This window comes from Oryzias latipes, chromosome 23, assembly GCF_002234675.1.
Source record: "Oryzias latipes chromosome 23, ASM223467v1".
Taxonomy (NCBI): domain Eukaryota; kingdom Metazoa; phylum Chordata; class Actinopteri; order Beloniformes; family Adrianichthyidae; genus Oryzias; species Oryzias latipes.
Window position 1 is genome coordinate 4,237,641 of NC_019881.2, and position 25,373 is coordinate 4,263,013.

A 25,373-nucleotide genomic window follows, 5' to 3' on the forward strand; every position below is an offset into this window, starting at 1 on the left:
GGGCTCCAGCCCTCTGCCCTACGCCCAAGCAGTCATGGGCTGACGTGACACGTCGCAGCCGGAGGATCTGTGGATCCAAACTCGACACTGCCAGCTCGGGGAACCTAGCGCTGACCAACCGCTTTGCCCCGCTGGCTGAAGACCTCACCGCGGCGTCAGCGACCCGAGCGGGCTCACCGGGTATGACATAGGGGAGAACTCCTACCGCTAGTCTCAGCCAGGCGACGACCCCCGCTTCCACCTCTACGGGTCCAACAGCGTCTGCTGTTCCACTGGCGCCCGCCACAAGAGGGAAACGCCGCCGTCTGCTGAAAGAGGCGGTGGCCCGAAGCTCAGGCGAACGTTCCTGGGTCTTGTGCGCCGCATCCTGCGTTTCACCGGCTTCAGGGGATCTACTCTCCACAACAAAACCGGGTCTTCACGCTGGAGTACTGTCTGCCCGGAAACATCGCTATGGAGCTCCCATTTCTCCACCTGAGCACGCTGGAGCGGAGGCCGCTGCTCATCACCCCACTGCTAGAGAGACCCGGACACGTGCAGCAGCCCGTGGTCATCGTGGGAAACTCCGTTATCCGGCATGTCCGGGTCAGCAGGTGCCACACTTACTCACTCTCTGGAGCGGTCGTCAATGACATTAAAAACTCTGCCCACCAACTCTCTGTTAAACACTCCTCTGCGGAGACTTTCATCATACATGCAGGCACCAACAACCTGAAACTACAGCAATCAGAGACTCTGAAAATGGACTTCATCCATCTGATATCCAACAGTTAAACAGAAACTGCATCATTTCTGGACCACTGCCTGCACCCCATTATGGAGACATCATATTCTCACGCGTCCGTCAGCTTCACATTTGGTTAAAAACATACTGTCATTCCATGAGCATTCCATAGGTTGATAATTTCACAACTTTTTACAATAGACCATACCTCTTCAAATCAGACGGTTTACACCCTAAAGGCCTGTTCACACCGGGACGAATTTCGCCGGCGATTTTCGCCGACGTTTAACGCCTCGTGACTAAACAAAGGGCACCAACGAGAGTGTGCACACCGACGCGAAAAAACGGCACGCGTCAAAGCGTCAAAAAAAAAACACGCCTCGGGTTCGTTTTTTTTTTTCGACGCATCGCGTCGAAATTTACTCGACCAATGAGAATGGCGCTTTTGCACACGTGTCTGGAGATTCTGAAGTTACAGTAAAACACAACTTGGGGGCGCTCAAACACAAAACTGCCTTGCTGAGCACACATACCAGCGAAGAAGATAGACGCCAAGTAGCGTCTACACAGCCGCGAAGCAATAATGACGGACATTCTAAAATATCCCCGAACCAAGCACCAGTTGGAGCTACATGGTGCTTGAAATATTCATGTTTTCTTTGTTTGATTCTGACAAGCGCGTAAATACTTGCTCTCTTCTTCTGAGTGAAAAGCGACTTTAAGAAGCGTAAAGTTGCGCGGCGCCACCTTGTGTACAGGAGTATTTCTGTTTTACATTAAGCGCCATCTAACGTCAGGGAATGAAATTGCATGTTCACTCCACTCATCGTCAGCGAAAATCACCTTGGTGTGAACACAAAAAACGTGGCGAAAAACGCTGGCGAATAAGGCCTGGCGAATATTCGTCCCGGTGTGTACGGGCCTTAACAATAGTGGTTCCCGTCTTCTCAGCATGAACATTGATCTCACCCTCCGTTCTTTCAAAACTATTCCCAGCTGACGGTTGAACCAGGACACCCACACCCCTGACTCATCATTCTCTGCCATTCAGCATCACATACCAGTCCGCATCACCAATAGACTCTCAAATCATTTCCATTCATATCCACCTGCCTCGCACGTTAGATGTCTCTGACCAATTCCACACATCAGTCACAAAACCCATGACAGGCACACATCAGATTGTACCCACAACCATGAAGATGGCTCTTTAAAATGTCAGATCCCTTTTAAATAAGTCTTTTGTCATTAATGATCTGATTTTAGACCATAATTTAACCTGTTTGTTTTTAACTGAAACCTGGCTTGGCACTGATGCACCAGCTATTCTCACTGAGGCTTCTCCACCTAATTTAAACTTTTTATTTTCAATCAGGGGAGGAAAGAAAGGTGGAGGTACAGCATCGATTGCTCACAAAACAATATCATCTGAAAATATTTTACTTAGTAAGTATTGTTCATTTGAGCATCATGCTTTTCTCTCTGGAGACCCACCTGTTTTAACTGTCAAAGTATACAGACCACCAACCCCTCCTTCCTGTTTTATAGAAGAATTCTCTGAATTTTTATCATCTCTTCATATTAGGTACAATAGGATTTTAATAACTGGTGATTTTAATTTGCATGTTGACAATTATGATGATATCTATGCCTGTGAGTTTTTAAATCTTCTGAGCAGCATTGATTTTCAGCTGCATGTCACCCTGGACTTGGTCATTACCTACGGTCTGTCCACCGGGGTGTCCTCTGTTGTTGACTTGGCCATATCAGACCATTATTGTGTTTTTTAATGTCACCAGTAAAATCCATTACATTTTAATAACAGACTTCAGTCTTCCATAGATGCAGTGGCTCCATTCAAGACAAAAACATTAAGAACCACTCCTAAAATCCAATGGAAGACTGATGACATTAAGGGTCTGAAGCAGAACTGCAGGAGGGCAGAGAGGAGATACAGGAAGACAAAATTAATAATTCATAAATACATTTTAAAAGAAAAACTCAAAATCTACAATACCTCAGATAAACGGACCAGTACTTCCTATTTTTCCAAAATCATTTCAGAAAATAAAAACAACCCAAAATTTATTTTTAAAACAATTGATATTTTAATAAATCCTCCATGCCATCGTCTAATGCTGCATGTGAGGGCTTTGCAGACCACTTCATGGGTCAAATCAATGCTATAAGATCAAACATTTCATCTATGCAATACGCTGGGTTTAACAGATCACTGCTCCATACATCCACTTGCAGGCAAATAGATCCGTGTCTGGATTAGTTTTCCTTGTCTGACCTGGAATCTTGGATGGTTTGGATGGGGATCCCTAACAGTCCCGCCAACAACTCGGAGGTGAATTTCTATTGGACTCGTGCCCCTCTGCCAAAACGATGTTCTAAAAAAACGACAGGGAGCTGTGTCTCCCCCCTCTGGTCACCGGCGGGAACCACTCACAGTAAACTGAGCCTCTGAGTATTGTTTGTGCCACTCTGCTTGCATTATCGAGCGTTATATCCTGACCCGATCTTCTGATTTCCTGACCCTGTTTCATCTCTGACTCCGTTTGCCTGCCGCCTGGCCTGAATCTCTCTGAGTATTGATGATTTGCTCTCTGATGTTCGTTACTGACCTCTGCCTGTCTGACCCTGATTTACTGTAGCCCTGTGGACTTTTAGCTGAGCTAATAAAACCTGCTGCAATTGGAATCTGCCTGTTTGTGACACACAGGTTTTTTTTTTTTTATTATTTTGGATCAAAACGGCATAATCATAATTTGAAAGACTACTGTGAATGCTTTGAAAATAGATCAAAAGATGATCGGAGTTAGACTTCAGCAACGTCAATGAGGGCTCATTCACACTGACCAGTTCCCTTTACACCAGGATCACTGCGTCTGTGAAGGTTTTTGGCCATAAATTTGGTTTTATATTGTTCAAAAATCTTTCGTTGGTTGAGAATTACGCAGTTTATGCACTTTTTCCACAATTTATGTGCAATTATTACGTAAATCTTACGCAATTCTGTGTGATTTTTGTAAGATGTATACACACATTTGTGTCCGTCAACAACCGTTCCACGTATGTCTAACGGACTTTTTAATGTGCACATCTTATATTTAACTTTTATATTGCACATACAGTATGTATTATTCAGGTTTCAGGATCCTTTTTGTCATTTCACCACAGGGATAAAAGGAAATTTGTATCTCTGGTCCAGGGCCAGCCGTTTACAGTGAAAGACAGGAAGAGACATATAAATGTGATAAATTAAATCTATTGAATATTGGACAGAGGAGAATATATAACAGTATTGCACAAGTCCCATGTTACAATGGGACACAATGACCTTCTAGAGGTCAGCAGTGTGACTGCTTCTGGACATTATACGGCGCACACATTGAAATTACTTAACTGACTCACAAATCACTAATGAATTGCATATAAACAGCGCATTTTACCACATACATTTCATGTTCTACATTGATTTACTCTTTGCGTGGTTTATTTGAGCTTCTTCCGTGGTTTTGACTTGGTTCATCTGTGATACATGTGTGAAAATGTCATGTAAAGACCACCACTTTTCCCACGTGTATTTACTCATGACCAGTTTTCTTCTGTGCAATATGTGCAAAATGTACGTAGTGGCTGTGTGACACAGCCCGTAGTCACGTGCATGTACGGGGCTTTACCCATACGGGTGCTGCAGGTTTTTGGGTTTCCAGGTCCGTGGAAGGACATAAAGACGAGTGGCCACATTTTAAAGTGAGAACAGATGTTTCTTGAGCGGTTCCTTTGAGGTTTGTACGGCCACCTTAACCCTTGAGCTGTATCGTGGGGTCCAGATGACCCCACCCTTGCATTGACGTGTTCTCCCTACCATGACAAAGGTGGATAAAGGTGGAAAGATTTCATGTAATCCATGGACACCAGTGAAGATCACAAATCATTGAAGAAAAAAGGTTCAGCGCATTGTCTAGTGGGTCTAGATGACCCAACTCCCAACTTTAATGTGCATTGGATAGCACAAGAGTTACTGGATGTGGTGAAAATGGATCGTACCATTCTCGTGCGTATGTTGTTGTATCATGAAGTTGTAGTTTGTAAAACATTCATAAGAAACGGCCACATCCCAGCTGTTCTTTGGAAAACACTGGAACAAACAGCCTTTCTGATTTTCAGGTTTTCTGCAGAACAACTTCTAAATTCCCCTAAATCCAGCAGATGAAACTCAAATACTGGCTGAATGCTGACAGTCAAACTGTTGTTAACATGGTTCATGTTTTGATCTTCTAGTCTTCTGTGGATAAAAATCCACTGCAAACCCCAGTACGTTTTCAAGTCTCTGTCACAAATGTACTTTTACCCAACGGGCTCTTATTTTAAGGTGGAGACTGTTATTGTGTCTGTTACCATAGAGATTATAACAGGACACATTTAAAAAGGCAAAGAATCACTATTAACAAATATCAGTACAATTTTTTTCTGCAGCAAACTGTCAGTTGTAAGGAAGACAGTGGAGCACACTCTCACTGTGACAGACCAGAACCACACAATCAGATAATCAATAGATGCTTTAGAGCAGACTCATGTTGATGTTATCACCCAATTTACGTTTAGACACAAGATAAAAAAAAAATGGTAGAATTGATTTGAAATTGCAAAATAATATGCTGGGGCTCGCAGATTTCTGTATACGGGTAAAATAATTATCCTACAATTCACTTTTTTCACTTAATTTCCAAAAAGAGAATTAAAAAAAACAAATTTAGACATCTTTAGCATTCTATTATTGTTATCTCTGCTTAAATATTTACACAACATGCTGTGACAATCACAAGTTAAAATGCCATGGCAACATCTCTTAACACATCTACTTTCTGGGTAACCCTTGTGCTATCCTAGGCACTTTAACATTGGGAGTTGGGTCATCTAGACCCACTAGTCAGTGCTCTGAACCTTTTTTCTTCAATGATTTGTGATCTTAACTGGTGTCCATGGATTACATGAAATCTTTCCACCTTTATCCACCTTTGTCATGGTAGGGAGAACACGTCAATGCAAGGGTGGGGTCATCTAAGATAGCACAAGGGTTAAAGTAACTTATTTACTCTGAAAAAAAAAATTTCAGGTCCCACTACCAAAACAAGACAAAAGCTTTTTTTACTTCCTTGTTCATATTTTACAGCAGAGAATAAACAGAAGTTTAGCAGATAATATTTAGGCGGCTGGTGCCACAATGTTTTAAACCAACACAAATAAATAAACTTCAAATGGGATTTTACTGAGGTTAGACTTTCTATATTTTCGATAGCCGTTTTGGGGGGCAATTTTGAAGGATTATTTTCGTTTTTCAGGTAAAAATTGGACTAAAAATGCGGGTCTATTGGTTTCCATGTGACAGTTAAGCTTCCTGTTTTAGAACCTGTCAGTCATGTTAGCCCCGCCTTGTTGCTCATTCTTGGACAGGAAGACGTTTCAGTTAAAGACGAGGAACACACAGCCAAAGAACTGGACTCAAACATTCAGCAATCCCTCTAAATCCACAGTTTCTGACAGAAAATCTCAGAGCTGAGCTGCAAACATTACATCCGGATTACTGCAGTGTAACTGCACAGAACTACAGCAGTCGGCATCAAGGAGCATTCCCAGCGTTTGGGTCATACAATAATATTATTTTCATTTATTCCCAAACTTTGTAGGGTAATTTTGTACTTTATCAGATTTACTATTTTTCTGTATGTTAAGCATTTAAATAAAATAATATGAGAAAATATAAACAATTGATGAATAATGACTGTACATGAGACCTGGACTGAGTGAGTGTGACGTCACCAGTAGAACATGATTTCCTTCTGGCTTTAATTAACTAAGGTCAATTCGGACCCCAATTTCTTAATATAGAAATGTCACCATGTTGGTACCAGACAGTGTCAGTAATGCCTTTAGTCGCCTGCACTGATAGGAGGGGGGCTGACTGTTACGGGTGCTGGGGGTGTTTGGGTTGTCTGGCCTGTAGAGGGCCGTAGAGAGGAGCGGCCTCATCTTAAGGGGAGCGAAGATGTGTCTTGCAGTTCACTTCAGTAACCTAAAGGACGCCACGAAAATGGAACGTACCATTGTGTGTGTGTGGTAACCGTGTGTGTGGTAATTGCAACTTGAAATATTTCCAGGGATAAAGTAAGTAGCACACGCTCATGAAGCACAGGTGAGGCTGTTGTTGTCCTGATTGACTTCTCACAAATGCTGCACACACTGGGTGTGAGCGTCATATGTAAGTGAGCGTAGGATGTTCACACTCTGATTGTCTGATGTCCTCATTTCTAACAAAGAGTACGCTTACGGGAACAGCATTAACAGACTCCCTGCACAGCGCAGATTACTGTTAAGTTAAAAAAAAAAGGAAACCTTTGTCCAACATCCTTCCTTCTGTTCTCATCGCCCTTTCTTACCCTTACATGTTGCTTAAATGTTCCTATGACCTGTCATAGAGAAAAATGTGCATGAACACTTTGGATCTACAGGCTCAACGGGTTGTCTACTATCTTAAAACTGATTGCGAGTCACCTTAATGCCTCGAACAAGTTTGCCCACTTTCAACCACATTAAGCCCTTATGCGCCTGATCTAAGTCACTGTTTCTATGACAACCACTCTCTCCAATCAGGAGTGAGTTTGTTGGAAGGCCACACCCCTACCACACTAAAGTGTGTGTGGTGGCTGCCTACACTGCCACCCCATCAGGGCAGTGACATCCTGCACCACACCCTACATATCTGTTCACTTTATTTTTGCATATACCTTTGGATTTCTTTTTCAAACATAACACACACATTTGATAACATTTATTAGCATGCTTCAGTTTACTTTTTTATAATTTGATGGTTTGTTTGAGTTGCCAGTGCTAAGGGGAACCATTGTTGCTGCTGCTGCCATCTGCTGCTGGAAAATCAAGTCAGGCCTGACACAAGAATGCATCCCAGTCAGCAGAGGCCTTATATTCAGCAGGCAGCTAATTGGACTGAACCATCGCCCAGTGGACAAGGAACTCTTTCTGTGTTTCTTTACTTTAGTTTCTATTTTGATCTTTATTTTCATTCATTTGTGTATGTTAAGTTACTATAGGTTGGACTTTAGTTTAGTTTGTTTGTATTTTGTCTTAGTCATTTTAAGTTCCCCCTTGTGTGTCTAGTTGGTTTGATCAGCCACTATATATGTTCCCTTGTGTTTCCAATGAGGAAGGTCAGTTTAATTATGTTGGTTTGTCTGTTCAGTTGTCCTCTGTTACATTTAAAAACTTGAGTTAATTTTGTTACTTTGACCTCTTTTAAGGGCCCATTTTTGCCCATCTACACCTTTGTAAAATAAATTAGAAAATTTTTGATAAAACTATTTTGCTGTCCTTGTCTTTTACTGCTCGGTCCACCACATAATGGTGTCAGAAGTGGGATCAGCAGTTTAAGGACAGTTTTTTTTTTTTTTTTTTCCTCTTCCCCCCCCGGCAATCCCCTGAATTTTTTTTTTTTTTGAGCCATGCAACGAGGAGGAAGGACTACAAGAACACGCATTGAACATAAAGACTACAGCACTGCCAACATGGACAATGGAGAAGAGGAGGAGGCTGGAGCTTCAGGAGCTGGTACAGGTACCGAGGGTGAAGAGCCAACATTACAACATCTCACTAGTATTCTCCAGGCCTTCATGGGACAACAGGAAGCCAGAGAAATGAGACTCCAGGAGGAAGCAAAGCAGCAGGAACACAGGCTAAAAGGCCTGCAGCATCAGTTCCAACTTTTGCAGATGGAGGTGCAGGCCCGGACGTCACCTGTTCCTGATTACACCTCATCAGCCCCTGATCCAACAGAGGAGTCTGGTTCAGATGATCGGCTGCCAGAGGCCGTACATCAGACAGCAGGGGCACAGCAAGTAACCACTCACCCTCGCTTCTCTATGGATCCCAGGTTAGAAAAGCTAACAGAAAACGATGACATTGAACATTTCCTAATAACTTTTGAACGCATAGCAACAGCGTGCAAGTGGGTGGAGTCAGACTGGGTTTTCCGCCTCATCCCACTGCTCACTGGTAAGGCCAGAAGTGCCTATGTTAACATGGATGTCGATGATTCTTTGAACTATGAAAAAGTTAAAACTGCAATCTTGCATAAATATGACATCAGCCCTGAGTCTTACCGACAGAGATTTCGTTCCTTGGAATTGGGCCCCGACGAAAGTCCCAAGGAGCTTTATGCCCGTCTCAAAGAACTCTATGATAAGTGGATTCAACCCAGAGGTAAAACGGTAAAAGAAATTGGTGAGATAATCATTATGGAACAATACTTAAGAATGATGTCTCCTGAGCTTCAGGTCTGGATAAAAGAACATGGGCCTAAATCAGCAGCTGAAGCCGCAACACTGGCAGAGGTGTTTGTGGCTGCTCGCAAGAAAAATGTACCATGGAGCAACCTGCAATGGAAGGGTATAAAAGACTCACGCAGGCCAACAGCCCCACAACACCACCACCACAGACTGGCTCCAGGAACACCGAGAATGCCTGTGCAGGATGATCAGATGAGTAAACCAGCAAAATCTTCCAATAAACCACCAATCTGCTATTTGTGTGGGCAGGAAGGACATATTAAACCCCTTTGCCCAAGAAACTCAGCAAAGCTCACTCAGATGTGTTTTGTTCCATATCAGAGCCATGCTTTGGAAAGTCGAGCTAACCAGCCTATTAAAATGACCACTGTTAAAGTTAATGGGAAATGTTTCAATGCACTGATTGACACTGGCAGTACACAGACTTTAATTCATCGACAACATGTACCAGTCAACCTTGTTTCCACTCAAGAGACAGTTTCCATCTGCTGTGTACATGGTGATAAAAGACTTTATCCTACAGCTGATCTCTACTTGGAAATTCAAGGACAGATGTATATTCTGAAAGTAGGAGTTGTTGAGGACCTTCCTTTCCCAGTTGTTTTGGGTCATGACCTGCCAGTTCTTTATGACCTGTTGGACACAAGAGGAAGTGCTGTTGCGGTTACGAGAGCTCAAGCTAAAAATACAGATGAGAATCTGCCACTTCTCTGCGCTTTACCTTTCTATGATGCTGAGCTTGAGACAAAACCCGGGAAGTCTCGCAAAACACGTAGTCAGAAAAGGCAAGAGAAATTTAAACGCGCTATGGTAGATCCGCCCGTTGAAGCAACTCCAGAAGTGGGTTTAGGGTTCAAGTTGCCATCTAACATTGTTGAAATGCAACAAAATGATCCAACTTTGTCGTCTTGTTTTGTAAAAGCAGCAGAAATGGCTGAGGAGTCGAAGAGGGAGTATCTGGTGGAGAATGGAGTTCTTTATCACCAGCAAGGTAAAGTGAAGCAACTGGTGGTTCCTCTGTTGGTTCGAGATGTAGTACTCAGCCTAGGCCACACCATACCTTGGGCTGGCCACCTAGGGAAGCAAAAAACAACTGCACGTGTGATGAAACACTTCTACTGGCCTGGCTTACGTACAGACATCCAACATTACTGTCAGAGTTGCCCTAAGTGCCAGAAAACCTCACTGAAATGTACCACCAAAGCTCCACTCCAGCCTCTCCCAATTATTGGCACTCCGTTTGAACGCCTTGGCATGGATGTAGTGGGACCAGTGGAGAAAAGTAAAGCTGGAAACCGCTACATGCTAGTCATCACAGATTATGCCACAAAGTACCCAGAGGTGTTTCCACTGAAATGTGTGAAAGCAAAAGCTGTGGCATTCTCTCTGGTTCAGTTCTTCTCCAGAGTGGGTTTCCCCCGAGAAATTTTGACAGACCGAGGTACTAACTTCATGTCTAACTTGCTTAAGCAGGTTTATCAGCTCCTGGGTGTGAGGAATCTGCGGACCACTCCTTATCATCCACAGACGGATGGGTTGACTGAACGCTTTAATCAGACGCTTAAGCAAATGCTTCGTAAGTTCGTCAATGAAACCGGGTCTGATTGGGATCAGTGGCTGCCTTATCTCCTCTTCGCCTACAGAGAGGTACCCCAGGCTTCAACAGGGTTCTCCCCCTTTGAATTACTTTATGGACATGAAGTAAGGGGACCCCTGACCCTCTTAAGAGAAACCTGGGAAGGAGAGCAGGGCAGAGAAGAACCTGTTAATGCCATTCAGTATGTTCTTCAAATGAGAGAAAAGCTGCAGAGGATGAGCGAGTTAGCACAGGCCCACATGGCTGATGCACAGAGACGCCAGAAGAGCTGGTATGATCAAAAAGCACGCCAGAGAAGTTTCCTGCCAGGTCAAAAAGTCCTAGTAATGCTACCCACAAGTGACAGTAAGTTGCTAGCCAAATGGCAAGGCCCCTTTGTGGTCCAAAAGAAACTTGGGGCTACAACATATCAGGTTTCCACCCCAGGTCACAAACAGTCCAGTCGTGTATTGCACGTTAACCTTCTCAAAGAATGGGTTTCCAGGACTGCAGACGATGCCATGGGACTGCTGATCAGAGATGTCAGTGAGGAGGACGAAGTGGATGAATTCCTGCCATCATCAATGCCCACCACCTTGGATTTAAACCATCTTTCTGAAAACCAACAAGCTCAGGTGAAAGCATTGATTGATTCCAGAGTCTTCCAGGAATATCCAGGACGCACAAACTTGGTGCACCATGACATTGTGCTAAAGGAGCAGGCTACAGTTAGGCGCATGAGTTACAGAGTACCAGAGCGTCTACTGGGTCCGCTAAAGGAAGAGGTTGATCACATGCTGTCCCTCGGGATCATCAAGCCTTCGAAAAGTGAGTGGTGTCATCCAGTTGTGTTGGTCCCCAAGAAGGATGGAACCATCAGATTTTGCATAGATTTTCGCTATCTAAATTCTGTGTCAAAATTTGATTCCTATCCAACCCCCAGAATTGACAATCTCATTGAGTGTCTGGGAAAGGCGAAGTTTTTAACAACTATTGACCTTTGTAAGGGTTATTGGCAGGTTCCCCTTACAGAGCGGTCCCAGGAACTGACTGCTTTTCGGACACCCTGGGGGCTCTTTCAGTTTACCGTTCTTCCGTTTGGGTTGCACGGTGCCCCTGCAACTTTTCAGCGACTTATGGATCAGGTACTCGGTGGCCTAAAGGACTGTGCTTGTGCTTATCTTGATGATATTGTGGTTTACAGTGCCACCTGGGAGGAACATCTAAGACATCTGAAAAAGGTTCTGGAGTGCCTGCATGCTGCGGGGTTAACCATCAATCCAGCAAAGTGTGCTTTTGCCCGGAGTGAAACGGAGTACCTTGGTTACACTATTGGAGGTGGGTTGATCAAACCGCAAGTCAACAAAGTACAGGCGATTGAATCCTGCCCTCTACCACAGACAAGAAAGCAGCTAAGGTCTTTTCTTGGATTAGCTGGATTTTATCACAAATTTATTCCAAGCTTTTCAGCCCGTGCAGCTCCGTTGACCGACATGACCGGCTCAAGATGTCCAAACAAGATCAGGTGGACTACGGAGTCTGTGACAGCGTTTCGAGACATTCAGCAATCATTGAGTAAGGACCCCATACTGCACAGTCCAGATTTTAATAAACCTTTCATTTTGCAAACCGACGCATCGCAAAGAGGCATTGGAGCTGTGCTTCTACAGTACACGTCTGACAATCGACATCCTGTGGCTTACATAAGCCGAAAGCTACTCCCCAGAGAAATCCACTACTCCACTGTCGAAAAAGAGGCGCTGGCAGTCAAATGGGCTATGGACTCTTTCAAATACTATCTCTTAGGTAGAGAGTTCACCTTGGAGACCGACCACAGGGCTCTGCAATGGCTGGAGAAGATGAAGGACACTAATGCCCGGATAACGAGATGGTACCTCGCCATGCAGCCCTACAGATACAAGGTGAACTACATCCCAGGGAGAGACAACATCACCGCAGACTATCTCTCTCGTGCTCCTGATGAAGGCTCCGAAGGGGAGGGGAGTGTGGTGGCTGCCTACACTGCCACCCCATCAGGGCAGTAACATCCTGCACCACACCCTACATATCTGTTCACTTTATTTTTGCATATACCTTTGGATTTCTTTTTCAAACATAACACACACATTTGATAACATTTATTAGCATGCTTCAGTTTACTTTTTTATAATTTGATGGTTTGTTTGAGTTGCCAGTGCTAAGGGGAACCATTGTTGCTGCTGCTGCCATCTGCTGCTGGAAAATCAAGTCAGGCCTGACACAAGAATGCATCCCAGTCAGCAGAGGCCTTATATTCAGCAGGCAGCTAATTGGACTGAACCATCGCCCAGTGGACAAGGAACTCTTTCTGTGTTTCTTTACTTTAGTTTCTATTTTGATCTTTATTTTCATTCATTTGTGTATGTTAAGTTACTATAGGTTGGACTTTAGTTTAGTTTGTTTGTATTTTGTCTTAGTCATTTTAAGTTCCCCCTTGTGTGTCTAGTTGGTTTGATCAGCCACTATATATGTTCCCTTGTGTTTCCAATGAGGAAGGTCAGTTTAATTATGTTGGTTTGTCTGTTCAGTTGTCCTCTGTTACATTTAAAAACTTGAGTTAATTTTGTTACTTTGACCTCTTTTAAGGGCCCATTTTTGCCCATCTACACCTTTGTAAAATAAATTAGAAAATTTTTGATAAAACTATTTTGCTGTCCTTGTCTTTTACTGCTCGGTCCACCACAGTGTGATAAGGAGAATCTCTGGACATGCTTTTATTCAGGCATCTGATATGTCAGTTTATAACTTGAATAAGTTGAACTACAGATAAAAACGGCATTGAGGTAAACCTCTCGGTTGTGTTTGTGTGTACCTCTATGCTACTGCCATGCATTACATGTAAGGTTGGAGATGAAATGTGGTCTGTACTTGTGCTGCTGCTGCTGCACAGCGTCTCCTGACTGCAGTTGGGCAGCGGCGTGATGGACAGCGACGCCAGGCACGACACCATCTCGAGTTGCTCAGTGACGGCCGGGAGGGCGGCGGTCTCCGAGTGAACGCAATCCGGGCTGGGGAGGTTCTGGCCGCTGGGTGGGAAGGGACTGTTCCAGTGGGAGAAGCCGATAGCCACCTGGCCCCCGAGGTCAAAGCCTTCCGAGACAAAAATAAATGATGAAAGCGTTATTATAAAGACACTATACCATTAGAGAGGACAAAAGCAGACTTTGAAGGGCTCTCTTGCAGCAATAATGCCATCTAGTGGTGAGAGGTTAATATTCAGCAGTTGATCCAGTCAAATAATCAACACTTACAAATATGACAATGATCACATTTACTTGTATACCTAATAATTAATCAATATCTGCAATTTTTTAATATTTTGGAGCATTTGGAGGGCTCCATCAGTCGCAGCATCTGCTCTTTTCTAGATATTTTCTCGTCCGGAAGCTTTTTTTCAGGTTCAAGAGCTCTATTGAGGTTGCCAGATTCTCTCCTCTTATTAACAAATGAGAGCAAACTGACACAAGTTTTTTTTTTTTTTTTTAATTCTTTAAATGCTTATTCCTTTTATTGATCACTGACAGATCAAGGTTTTTTCTTTAATGAACCCGGTCTGCTGGTGTGGATGTAGTCCCTGCTGAAGCCAAATTCCACCGTGCAGCAGGACAACAGGTTCAGCTGAAGTTCCTTCTGGGCTTCTCAGTAGTTTTCCTGCATAGCTTCCTCCCGCGGGTGACCAGAAGGGGAGACAGAGCAGGTACATGCGTGAAAATTCTGTTAGACATTATTAGTGGGATGGTCGTGGAAAGACAAATTGCGTCTCACAAAAATTAATTGTGTAAGATCCAAAAAAAAAAAAGGAAAATAAACTGCGTGATTCTTAACAGACCAAGAACAGCTCAAAATCAAATTCACGTAAAGATCCGTCAGCAAAAAATCTCCAGACATCTGCGCACATCGACAAAAGACATACGCAAGAAACACTTCTAAATCACAGCTCTGTTATCAAAGTTTACTACTATAAAATTAATTAACTTCTTAACAGCACAGAACTATGAGGATACATGTGGAGATCTCAGCCATAGAATAAAATAATGAATTCATATGACATATAGGTGTGGGTAAAGCTTTGAACAACATCGACACGAAAATTTCAGATATTTTTCATCTTTTACCTTATTTCAGCTGGGATGTAAGTTACAAAAAAAAAGAGCACATAGTCACAAAGTTTATGTGTGCACAAACACACACACACAGCAACTGCCCCAAGGTTTCCTGTGAAACAGAAAGGCCAGCAGATTTTGGAGAAATTCTATTGATTGGGCAAATACGGCCCAATCAATAGAAGAGGTTGAACGTCTGATGGCCTCAGAGCGGCTCGCTCGCCCTCCGAGAACACATTCAGCTGCAGAGAAACATGTCCTCCCACTTGTGTCACAACAACACTTTTCACTGCCACTGCATGGTCCAGGAAACATAGTTTGTTCCTTGTTTGTTGCTTTTCGCAAAAACAAAAATAAGGGGTCATTACCTTTAACAAGAAAACTTTCCAAACTCTTTTGTTCCTCTGTCCTGATTTTGGGATTCCTACAGTGGCCGAGAGGTGCAAAACACATTTACATTTGAGACACACGCAACAAAAAATCCCGATACAAACTGACAAATCATGAAGCACTAAAAAAAAAAAAAAAAAAAATCTCAGAACAAATGAACAAACACAACAACGAAAGCAGAGATTCTAACAGAAACGGAATTTCCTAAATTCCAGAAGTCACTATATGCTATGAAACTAATTGTGTCTGATTTTTATTTATTATTGATTTATTATGTTTTTTTTTTTCTATGTCTGTTTTTTTATGTGGACATTTCAAATACACGAGACAGTCCAAAAGCCTTTTTTAAATTGTATTACTACAATACAAATAACAATATTTAGCAATCCGGTATTAAGGGTATTCCCTTTCCCTTAAGCTTGCAAAACATGACAGCAGAAGAAGGAGAAAATATTAACGAAGGCGAGCAGACGCGAACCAATAGGTAATACCCGTACTATCGGATGTGATGCAAACACTTTACCTGTCTAAACATTGTTGTAATTTGTATTGTAGTAACACAATAAAAATGCTTTTGGACTGTTTCATGTATTTAAAATGTCCACATAAAGAAAACAGTAATAAATAACTAAATAAATCAGACACGATTGGTTTTATATTACGTCCTTTTCTGTTAAAAGCCATGTTGCAAGTTTCTGGTTTTGGGCATTTGTAACGGGGTTGGGTTTTTTTTGGTAATTTGAACCCGGATTTGCTATTGTGTTTCATGATTTGCTGTTGTGTTTCAGTATTTGTTCATTTGTAGTGGGATTTGTCGTTGTTGTATCTTAAATGTCAGCGTGTCTTGCACCTCTAGGCCACCGTAGATTCCCCCTACAGAAGAAATCAAAACACAACATTTCTTTTGATTTCCTGTCCAAATTGACTCTTTTGGTAATAAGTTATCAACTGATGGTCTCATTATTTCTAAACTTTTTCGTTTGACTTGAATGGTGGGTGAATTTGGCATTAATCATATATACTTGGATAACCTTGGATAACCTTGAATAATCTTGTCTTTTGTTTTAACCCTTGTGCCATCTTATGGGGTCAAGATGAGCCCACTCTTGGGGTCATTATTGACGTGTTACCCAACCATGACAAAGGCGGATAAAGGTGAAGAGGATTTCATGTAATCCATGGACACCAGTGAAGATTACAAATCATTGAAGAAAAAAGGTTCAGCGCACTGTCTAGTTAACGTGCCTTGGATAGCACAAGGGGTTAAAGGCTCTGAAATTAACACTTGCCAGTTTGTATATTCTTTGGTGAATAATAGTCGCCACATGGGTAGTTAATGTTTGCGCCAAATTAGTTATGTTTATTGGACCTCCTGTTGGTAAATTTCTTTTGTCTTTAACGCTCCTCTTTGTGCGTGAGGTAAATGTAAAGTAAAGGTGACGTAAACGAGTGCAAGCGGGCCTGAGTACAATAGTGCTAAAATTTGGCCGGTGACTCAAAAATTAGATCTCGGCCGTTGTTCAGATATTTCAGTTACTTGAAGTTCGACAAAAAACAATAAAGTGCACTACGAATTCAGAAATAGATATTTAAATCTAAACACCCTGCTGATAATTACACATTTCTCTTACAGAGCATTCAAATTTGACAAACATACTATATTTTCCGGGCTATGGAGCGCCCCTGAGTACAAGCAACACACCCCCAATTTATAAAGGATGAACCATTTTGTAACTACAAACAGCCTCAGCGAAGGTGAAGTACACAGCATTTTAGCTTTTTAATTGATCACGCCCATAAACAGCTAAACAGCATGGACCTCACTTCTGCTCACAGCCCCTCAGTCATGGTGTGGAACTTTACACCCACGATTACCCACTTCCCATGAGTCTTAGGGGCTGAAGGCGGGGCTAACCCCCAGGTCCCCACACTGTGTTGTAGATTGAGGATGTATATGTGCTGAAATCGCGCATGTGTCTAAGAAGGAGGAGGGAGCTGCAGCGGAAGGAGGGGAGAACGCGAGTGCAGCGAGTGAGAGCGAGAGCAGGGAAAGTGTGTTGGGGGTGTTTATGTTTGTTATACAGAGTGAAAGAGAACTGTAATAAAAGAAGGTTTTCCCCAGAAGAAGATGAATGATTCTTTATTTAACCCGCTCTGGAAGCTCTGAGGGTCCGAACAGGGAAGTGAACAACCGAAGGAAGATCCGCCTTCAGCGGAGAGGAAAGAAATAAAAAACGTAATGCAAGAAAGGTTCAACAAATTATATATTGACAAAGAAAGACGGTACACAGAAAGACTTTTCAAAGTTTTAATGATTACCTGAGCTTTTATTTCGCAACTGTGCCTGATAAACGGCAGTAACACGGCAGCAATATGGTAGTAACAGGGCTGGTTAAAAAAACATACCGGTAAAAGTCACTGAGAGTAGCAGTGACTTAGAAGCGCCCGTCTGCACAGAGGCAAGCGCTGAAGTTTCTTCTTCTACTACAGTGACATACCGTAACACGGCCCTACCAGGCCAGACATACAGCAATAGTCCATTTTAAAACCACCACCTAATTAAAAAGAAACTACTAATTCTATTGATGTCTAATACTGGAATAATTTTAAGGGGAAAAGCATGTTTTTGCTGGTCTGCTACAATTTACTCTGCTCTGATTCACTCATACCAGAATTCTGCCATTCTCCATAGTGCAGACGCATACATTTTGTAAATATGGCACAGCAATATTGTTGCTCTGTTGAACAATTCCGTCTGTCTGTAAACCCTGAAAAATATTGAGAAACCTTATAGGTTATAACATATTTGATTAACCCTAGTGACAATTCACGGGCAATTATTCCCAGGTTTACATGACTGATCCTGACACTGTGGTAAAAAAAATCGACTTTGTTTAATCCATAAAAGTCATGAAAAGAGCCGGAAACCCCGCTAGCATTGAGCTAGCTAGCATGCTAACACGGGAGAACAACGGTGATAGTTTGTCATGCAACATCTAACTTTCTAACATCTTTTTTCACTAGCAGCTACTGGTGGAGGTCCTCATCTGACTGTGCTGGCGTCCTCTGGCTAAATAAAGTACAAGTTTGATCGTTTAATATAGTAAAAGATATGAAAAACATGAAAAACTTACCGGCACATTCTAAACTGGTCTGTTGACGTAAGACTCTGTGTTATTCGGCAGCCAATGAGCTTCTGGATATCAGGGATGTCCCGCCTCCCCTCCCCTTGACTGACATGTTATGGAGTGATATTTCTGCCACCAGGTTGCACACAAAACTTTCTAAGTTGAACACAAAACTTTCTAAGTTTTTTGCTCAAAAGTTGTTTTTTTTGCTTTCAAAAACGTTTTTTGCGTTTGCAAAACACATTTTTTCGCGTGCGTTGTGTCGGGCGATGTCAGTGGCAGTCATATCATGCTAAGTCTCGCTCAAAGTAGTCAGCAAAATCAAAGATAGGACAAAAGCGAGATTTGACACAACGCGCGCAAAAAATTTGTTTTGCAAACGCAAAAAACGTTTTTGAAAACAAAAAAACGTTTTTGAAAGCAAAAAAAAAACAATTTCTGAGCAAAAAACTTAGAAAGTTTTGTGTGCAACGTGGTGGCAGAAATATTACTCCACAACATGTCGCTGTTTTTACGTGTCGACAGGTTTTAGAATCAAAACCGCAAAAAATAAAAGCGCAACTCAAAAAATAAAAGCACAACTCAAAAAGACAATTTCAAAATAAAACTGCAACTCAAAAACAGGATTTCAGAAAGGCGAGAAAACAAATCCCCACCTGAGAAATAGGATTGTGCTTTGGGTTATAGCTTTTGGTTGCAAATTGTGGGTTTTGGTTATCAATTTATGCATTTTGATTCACAGATTTGGGGTTTTGATGTGCGGTTTTACTGTTTTGATGCGCAATACTTTAGGCGCTAATTTGACACCATACCAGTGACACCCCCCCCCCCACACACACACACAAACTGATCATCTCTTTCAGCTGTTAACGACCCAGGTGGAACTGGGTTTGGTTTGTTTGGGTTTCAGAACACTGCCGTAGATGGATGGAAGAATAAACCTGAGACCACCATTCTTATCAAGAGAAGGTTTATCTTTCTTGACATAGATGGGTTCTGTCACTCCTCGCTCAAACCATCCTTTCTCTCTAGCTAGAATTCAGACTTCACTGTCCTTGAATGAGTGGTTTGTGGCCTTCAGGTGGAGGTGCACGGCAGATTCGGATCCACTTGGGTTGGCTCTGCGATGTTGGTAAAGCTTGTGTAGAGGTTGTTTGGTTTCTCCTTTTTTTGTTGTTGTTGGACCAGACGGAAAGGAAGATGAAAAAAGGAAGGGATGTTGGAGACAGGGCACAGAAGAAAGGGGGGAAGGGGAATTAAGGAAATCTGGAGGATGATTATAAAGGTGGTGGTGGTAGGGGTAGGCGGGGGGGTTCAATCATTAAGCAACAAGATGCTGGAGGATTATCATCATTACTGTCTGGTGTAAATATTTGTCAAAAGGGGCGGGATTACAAACATACTGTTGACTTCAAAAATCTTCAAATACAATCATGTCAACATGTACTCAAAAAAACTGCAGTTCACACACACACCCACCCACCCACACACACACACACACACCCACACACATGCACACAACCCACACATGTAAAGCAGTTCATTCTGTCACACACACCAGTGTGCAAAGGTGAGCTGACACTTGTGCTCAGGTGGGTGTTTATGTTCTGCTGAGGTGGATAATGGAACACACTTCTTCAGTTTCAGCATTTGGACAGTTCTCTTGGTTCTCGTAAAGACACATAAAGTTATTCCTTTCTTTTGGTTAACCCTGCAGTGAACCCAGACCCTCATTCTGTAGCAGGCCGGTTTGCTCAGTTTGTATGCAAGACTTTAGATATATGCTAACACTTGCTAAACAGGACTATCTGATGATGCAGGTCTTTAAATTAGATCAAAGTAACCTCAACAAAGCATATTTATAAACCATTTTATGATGCAGCACTATTTATTCATGAAAATGCAGGAAGTGCGTAAGACTTAATGGTCAAACCCATAATTCACTGGTCTGCAGAGGGCAGGGTTTGATCTATTTTATGACACACTTGCTTTACTGGGGTTTACAGCCAAAATCTTTAATACAATATACTCCAATATTCCTACCAGCCTTTTGCTAGGTTTGTGCAGCTTTTAAACATAATCATTTCAGACTGTTTTTTTCAATTATTCTTAAAATTCTGTAAGTTCAACAGAATCTATTATTTATTATTATTTCAATTAAAAGGGAAGCCCCTTTTTTTGTTGGACGAAAACGTGACTTAATGATCATTTATTAACCTTAACATGAAATTTGATTTCACTTCTTCAGAAGTGACAATATCATGACTGTAATAAAAAAAACTGTTTTATTAAACTTTTTTTTTTGAAAATGTAACAATGATGAATGGATACTTAATGTGCCTTTCGGACGACTGTGTGTGAATGTTTACTACTGATTAAATTAGAGTCTCGGAACGGTTTGAGATAAATAGTGTATAGTTTAAAAAAAGCAAGATGAATTAAGCAGACGTGGGCCGGAACAACAGACACCGTAAATGTCTTGTTTTCAGCTCATCTTTCTCATGCCATCTGCTTTGTCTCCCCTTAGTCTCTCTCTTTGTTTCATTGTTTTGTCAGACAAGTTTTAGTTCCTGCCATCCCACCTGGTACCCTGCCTTTCGGTGTTTTTTTTGCCAACAGTTCCTGACAGTTTTGGATTCAGGAAAACTTTTCTTTTGTTGCTTTTTCTAACATTGAGGTGAACTTTTATACTTTTGGACTTCGGGCTCAGCAGTTTAGGTCCAAACAGGGGAATTCTTTTTGGAAGGCGGTAGTGTTAAGGGTCTTGCCTAAGGACCCTCACTGAGTGATGTTAACTGCTCGCTGGTAATTGCCCCCAGCACCATTGTTTCTTCCCCACCGGGAATTGAACCCTGGATTCCTGCATGGTAGTCTCTCACCTTACCAACCGAGCTACTCAGCCACACGTCAATTCTGACGTGTGTCGATCAGCTGAGGTGTGAGTGTACTAAAGCTATGGGGGAGTCAGACCCCCACTGGGAAATGTTGCTCCCTCGGTGCAGTCAAGGAAACCAGCTAATTATTTGGCTCAGGATGTTGAACAGGTCGTTTAATGGTCGAAAGGTCATTGGTTTGATCTTCGCTCCCCTACCCTTTCTGCCTCTAGTGTTGCTCCACTGGTGTGTGGATGTGCATGAATGATCCCGGTGATGGTCAGAGGGGCCGTAGGCGCGAACTGGCAGCCACGCCTATGTTAGTCTGCCCCGGGACAGCTGTGCATCAGTAGCTACCATCACCAGGTATGAATGAGGAGTGAAAGAATAATGGACACATTGTTAATGCTTTGAGCGTCTGGAAAAGCGCAGGTAAATTTAATCCATTATTATTATTTTACTTTACAGATTCTGTTGAATATTAGTTTATGTTCCAATGCAAAACTCATTTTACTTCAAGTTGTTGAATTTAAAAAGATTTATTTTCAGAAAACTCAAACCTCTTTAACATCTACTCAGCCACACTGCCTCCAATTGGACGTTTTTGAAACCACTTGGTTTGCTTCATCTGGGCCAAATATGAGATCACAGAACCCAGTCCTTTTCCAGTTTGGTAATGAGGGGGGAACGCGCTAATCGGACAGTTGGTGAAACATTTCCAGTTCGGCTGTTGTAGAACTAAACGTTGAATGATTATGAAAAACAATAATAGCAACAATGAATTTATGTTTGATGAAAAGGACCTAAATGCTGCCATTGATAACAAACCCTAAAAGGGTTATCAAAGGCACATAGAGCCAGGCCATAGGTTTGAGCTGTTGAAAAGCTGAGGCTCTTTGCACTGCAGTGAAAAAGGACTGACTTGGTTGTGTACATTACCAACTAATGGGTATTATTAATTGGAAATTCCTCCGTGGTTTTAACGTGGTTCATTTGTGATACATGTGTGAAAATTTTACATAAAGATTACAACTTTTTTCACTTTTTCCACATATATTCATGTACGACCAATTTTCCTCTGTGCAATATGTGCAGAATGTTTGTAGTGGCTGTGTGACACGGTCTGTGTGACACGGTCTTTACCTCAATGATGGCATTGACATGTATGATCATGTTGGTGTTGACCAAAGGCAAGTACTTACATATATACAGTATTTGCGAAATACTGTGTAGAAAACTGCCATGAACTGTCTGAAGCTTTATAAAGCAGATTCATCGCTGCTTCAATCTGCTGATCTTCAGCACCTCATAAAGGTCACCTTAATCAGCGGATGGCGTCTGCTGTAATCTAAACCTGGCATGTATCCGAACGTCCTCCAAAACTCAAGGTGTGCGGACACGCTGTACTCAAAGCAATATCTGTGTCAGAGTCATCAGAAAAAGTGCCCTGGTGGCTCTCTGAGGAGAGCGAGGCCCAGATATGTAACCCCCTCCACTTCTTCACGTCCTCAGTGGAGAGTCAGCGAGTGCAGGTGCAGGTATGTGGGCCGGGCGCTGTCCTGTGAACACCCAAGGTCTTATAGAGGATTTCGGAGCAGGGTTCTTTGTGTGGCTGAGGAGTCTTAAAGCTGTGTTTTTGTCAGAACTGGAACGTTTTGATGCTTCTCTAATGTGTAAAACGTTCAGAGGACAGAAAACGTTGTCCCATTTCTTGAAGAGAGAATTTTCAAACCTAGAAACGTTCACAGCAATCAATAAACAAGTTATCAAACTAAGTCATGATTTATTTGTGTGAAAGTTGTGTTTTTAATGTTTTAACATGTTATTGTGGTATTTGTCTGATGATGGAGGGCTCTTATAAAGAAAATTAAGATGAAAACTGCATTTCTGAGTATTTCTTTACTCAAATTGTGGTGAATCAGGAGCAGATGAAAAAATTGCAACAATTGGCGAGCCACAAGCTCCATTCCGATGCACACTTTTAGACAAATATATCCATTTAAGTCTGTTCCTCGTCTGTTCCTCGTCTGAGCTGGAATCTGGATCAAAACTGTACGACTGGACAGCTCCAACAATGCTCTTCATTGTTGTAGCACTGCTAATGTTCGCTTGGCGTTGTGAGGGGCTGTTACCTAGCGAGAGAGCAGTAAACAAAGAGCTCTCAGCAACAGAAAGAGGAAGGAGGGTGGGGCTTTTCTGTGCAAACGGTCCACAACTCAGAGGTGAATTTCTAATGAACTCCCACCGCTCTGCAGAAACTTTGTCCTAGAAACAGCAATAGTTTTTGGATTTTGGCTAAAAGCAGCATCACTATTAGGGTTGTGCCGATGGACGATACCATCGTCCATCGTGATGGGTGACTGACATCCCGATGGAGAGACACCATCGTGATGCCACACCCTTGCCACACTGCGAGTGCGAGTCGACACCATAAGCTGCGGTTACATGTGAAAAATATATTGACCGGATCAATGGTCAGATTAGAATCCAACCGTGTACATGGTTCCAGAAAAATGTTTTCAGAATATAACAAACGTTCACATGGGTCACACTTTCGGTCGAAATAAATCATTCGCACATGCGCAGTAGGGTTTGAAAAACCGGAAGCGGATATCAGTTCCGCCGAGAGGCTATTTTTTTCTCAAAGTTTATTGAATGTAACAATTCAATACAAAACAATGTTGCCGAGCGGCTTTATACATTGATATGTCAGCTCGGTAATATACAAGACGATCTTCTAAACGTGCTTTTAATAATGTTACGATTATTATGAAATGCCTGTTCGCTCATCGTTTTATTTTTAATCCGTGTGGTCAGTGCTTTTTCTGTTGAAAAACGGAGCCGGAAAGAAGCCAGAATTAGCAGAATGCTAACACGGGCTAACAACATTAGCTTTGGGTGGTGCTGCAATCTGCATCTTGGCTGCATGTAAACAAGTGGGAATAACATCAGCCTTTATTTAGTCGGGACATGACTCGAAACACAAATCCACGTGATTGTTTGAACGATTTCTAAGGACTGAGCGGCCTTTCTGCTTTGAAGCTTACACCACCCCAAAGTGTTGTGTGTGTGCTCACGATCCTCTGCTCTGACACACACTTTTAGACCCGGTTTTGAGTTCGGTAGCCCGTTCCCCTAGAGCTGCGGAACGAATCGCAGTTCTAAATCTCCCACATACCGCTCATGCAACAAAGCACCCCCCCCTTCCACTCAAACACAAAGCTGTAAGTCCGCGCTCCGCCGGTCCACTTGACTAATTAAGTGCGGGAGCGGACCATTTCTTTTCTAGTTTGTTTGTTACTTTTTTTGTCAAAGTCACTTCCCTCAGTTTATACTGGATAATCGCGGATGAGTCATTAGTTGGGAAATAAAATATATAAAGTAAAATGACGAATAGTAATTATATAAGACCGAAATATTAAAAATAGCCCCCCCCCGACGATATCATCGTCCATCCCGATGGTTGACAGCAAACATCGTCAACGGCCAATTTAAGCGACATCGCCCAACCCTAATCACTATAAATAAAAGACCACAAGGAAGAGTTTGAAAATAGATCAGAATGTGATCTGAGAGGGTCTTTTAGTCAGTTTTCCCCTGCACACACACTGATTTAAAAAGCTTTCCTGTTTTCTGTTTTTGAAGGAATTGACTTTAGGCAGAGAATTTTTTATCACATCCCAGTAGTTAATTTAGAGAAAAACCTAACTACTGTATAAATAAGTCTAGAATTGTATCGGTACATTTGCAATTCTTCTCAAACACACCTCACAGCAGTGACACGTTTACAAAGTTTAGTATCAAATTTCTCACCAGGAGTCTTTCAGAGGTTGGATATCTGTGGGCGGAGTCTCCCACTGCAAACCTCACGGAGCTCCTCTGCTAGGTTTAAAACCTCAGACTTTAATTGCTGACACCAAGTACCAGGGTGTGGCAGCTGCTAAACTGACATAAAATGATTATAATTTCACTATCCGTTCTTTTTTTGTTGTCTATCTGGAACATTTCTGACCCCTCAGCAGTAGGGAAGGCCCAGCAGCGTCTCCACTTTCTGAGAATACTCAGGAGGAACAACCTGGAGAAGACGCTGCTGGTGATCCTCTATAGAGCCACCACAGAGAGCGTCCTGACGTACCGCATCACAGCCTGGTATGCAGGATGCTCGGCC

At 42.4% G+C, this 25,373-nt stretch overlaps 2 protein-coding genes across 4 annotated transcripts in view; one reads left to right on the top strand and one right to left on the bottom strand.

Annotated features, from left to right (window-relative positions):
- Positions 1 to 25,373, bottom strand: part of LOC101168426 (anoctamin-4-like) — a 106,725-nt gene that overhangs the window by 71,033 nt on the left and 10,319 nt on the right. For all 3 annotated transcript variants that reach the window (XM_023952311.1, XM_023952309.1, XM_023952310.1), the window contains exon 3: positions 13,580 to 13,801. In XM_023952311.1, the coding sequence (XP_023808079.1) occupies positions 13,580 to 13,801 (222 nt within the window). The remainder of the gene's footprint in view (positions 1 to 13,579; positions 13,802 to 25,373) is intronic.
- Positions 8,418 to 9,161, top strand: LOC111946923. The gene is made up of 2 exons (XM_023952313.1): positions 8,418 to 9,010; positions 9,085 to 9,161. The coding sequence occupies exons 1-2, from the start codon at positions 8,422 to 8,424 to the stop codon at positions 9,108 to 9,110; spliced, it is 615 nt and encodes a 204-aa protein (XP_023808081.1). The 5' UTR covers positions 8,418 to 8,421; the 3' UTR covers positions 9,111 to 9,161.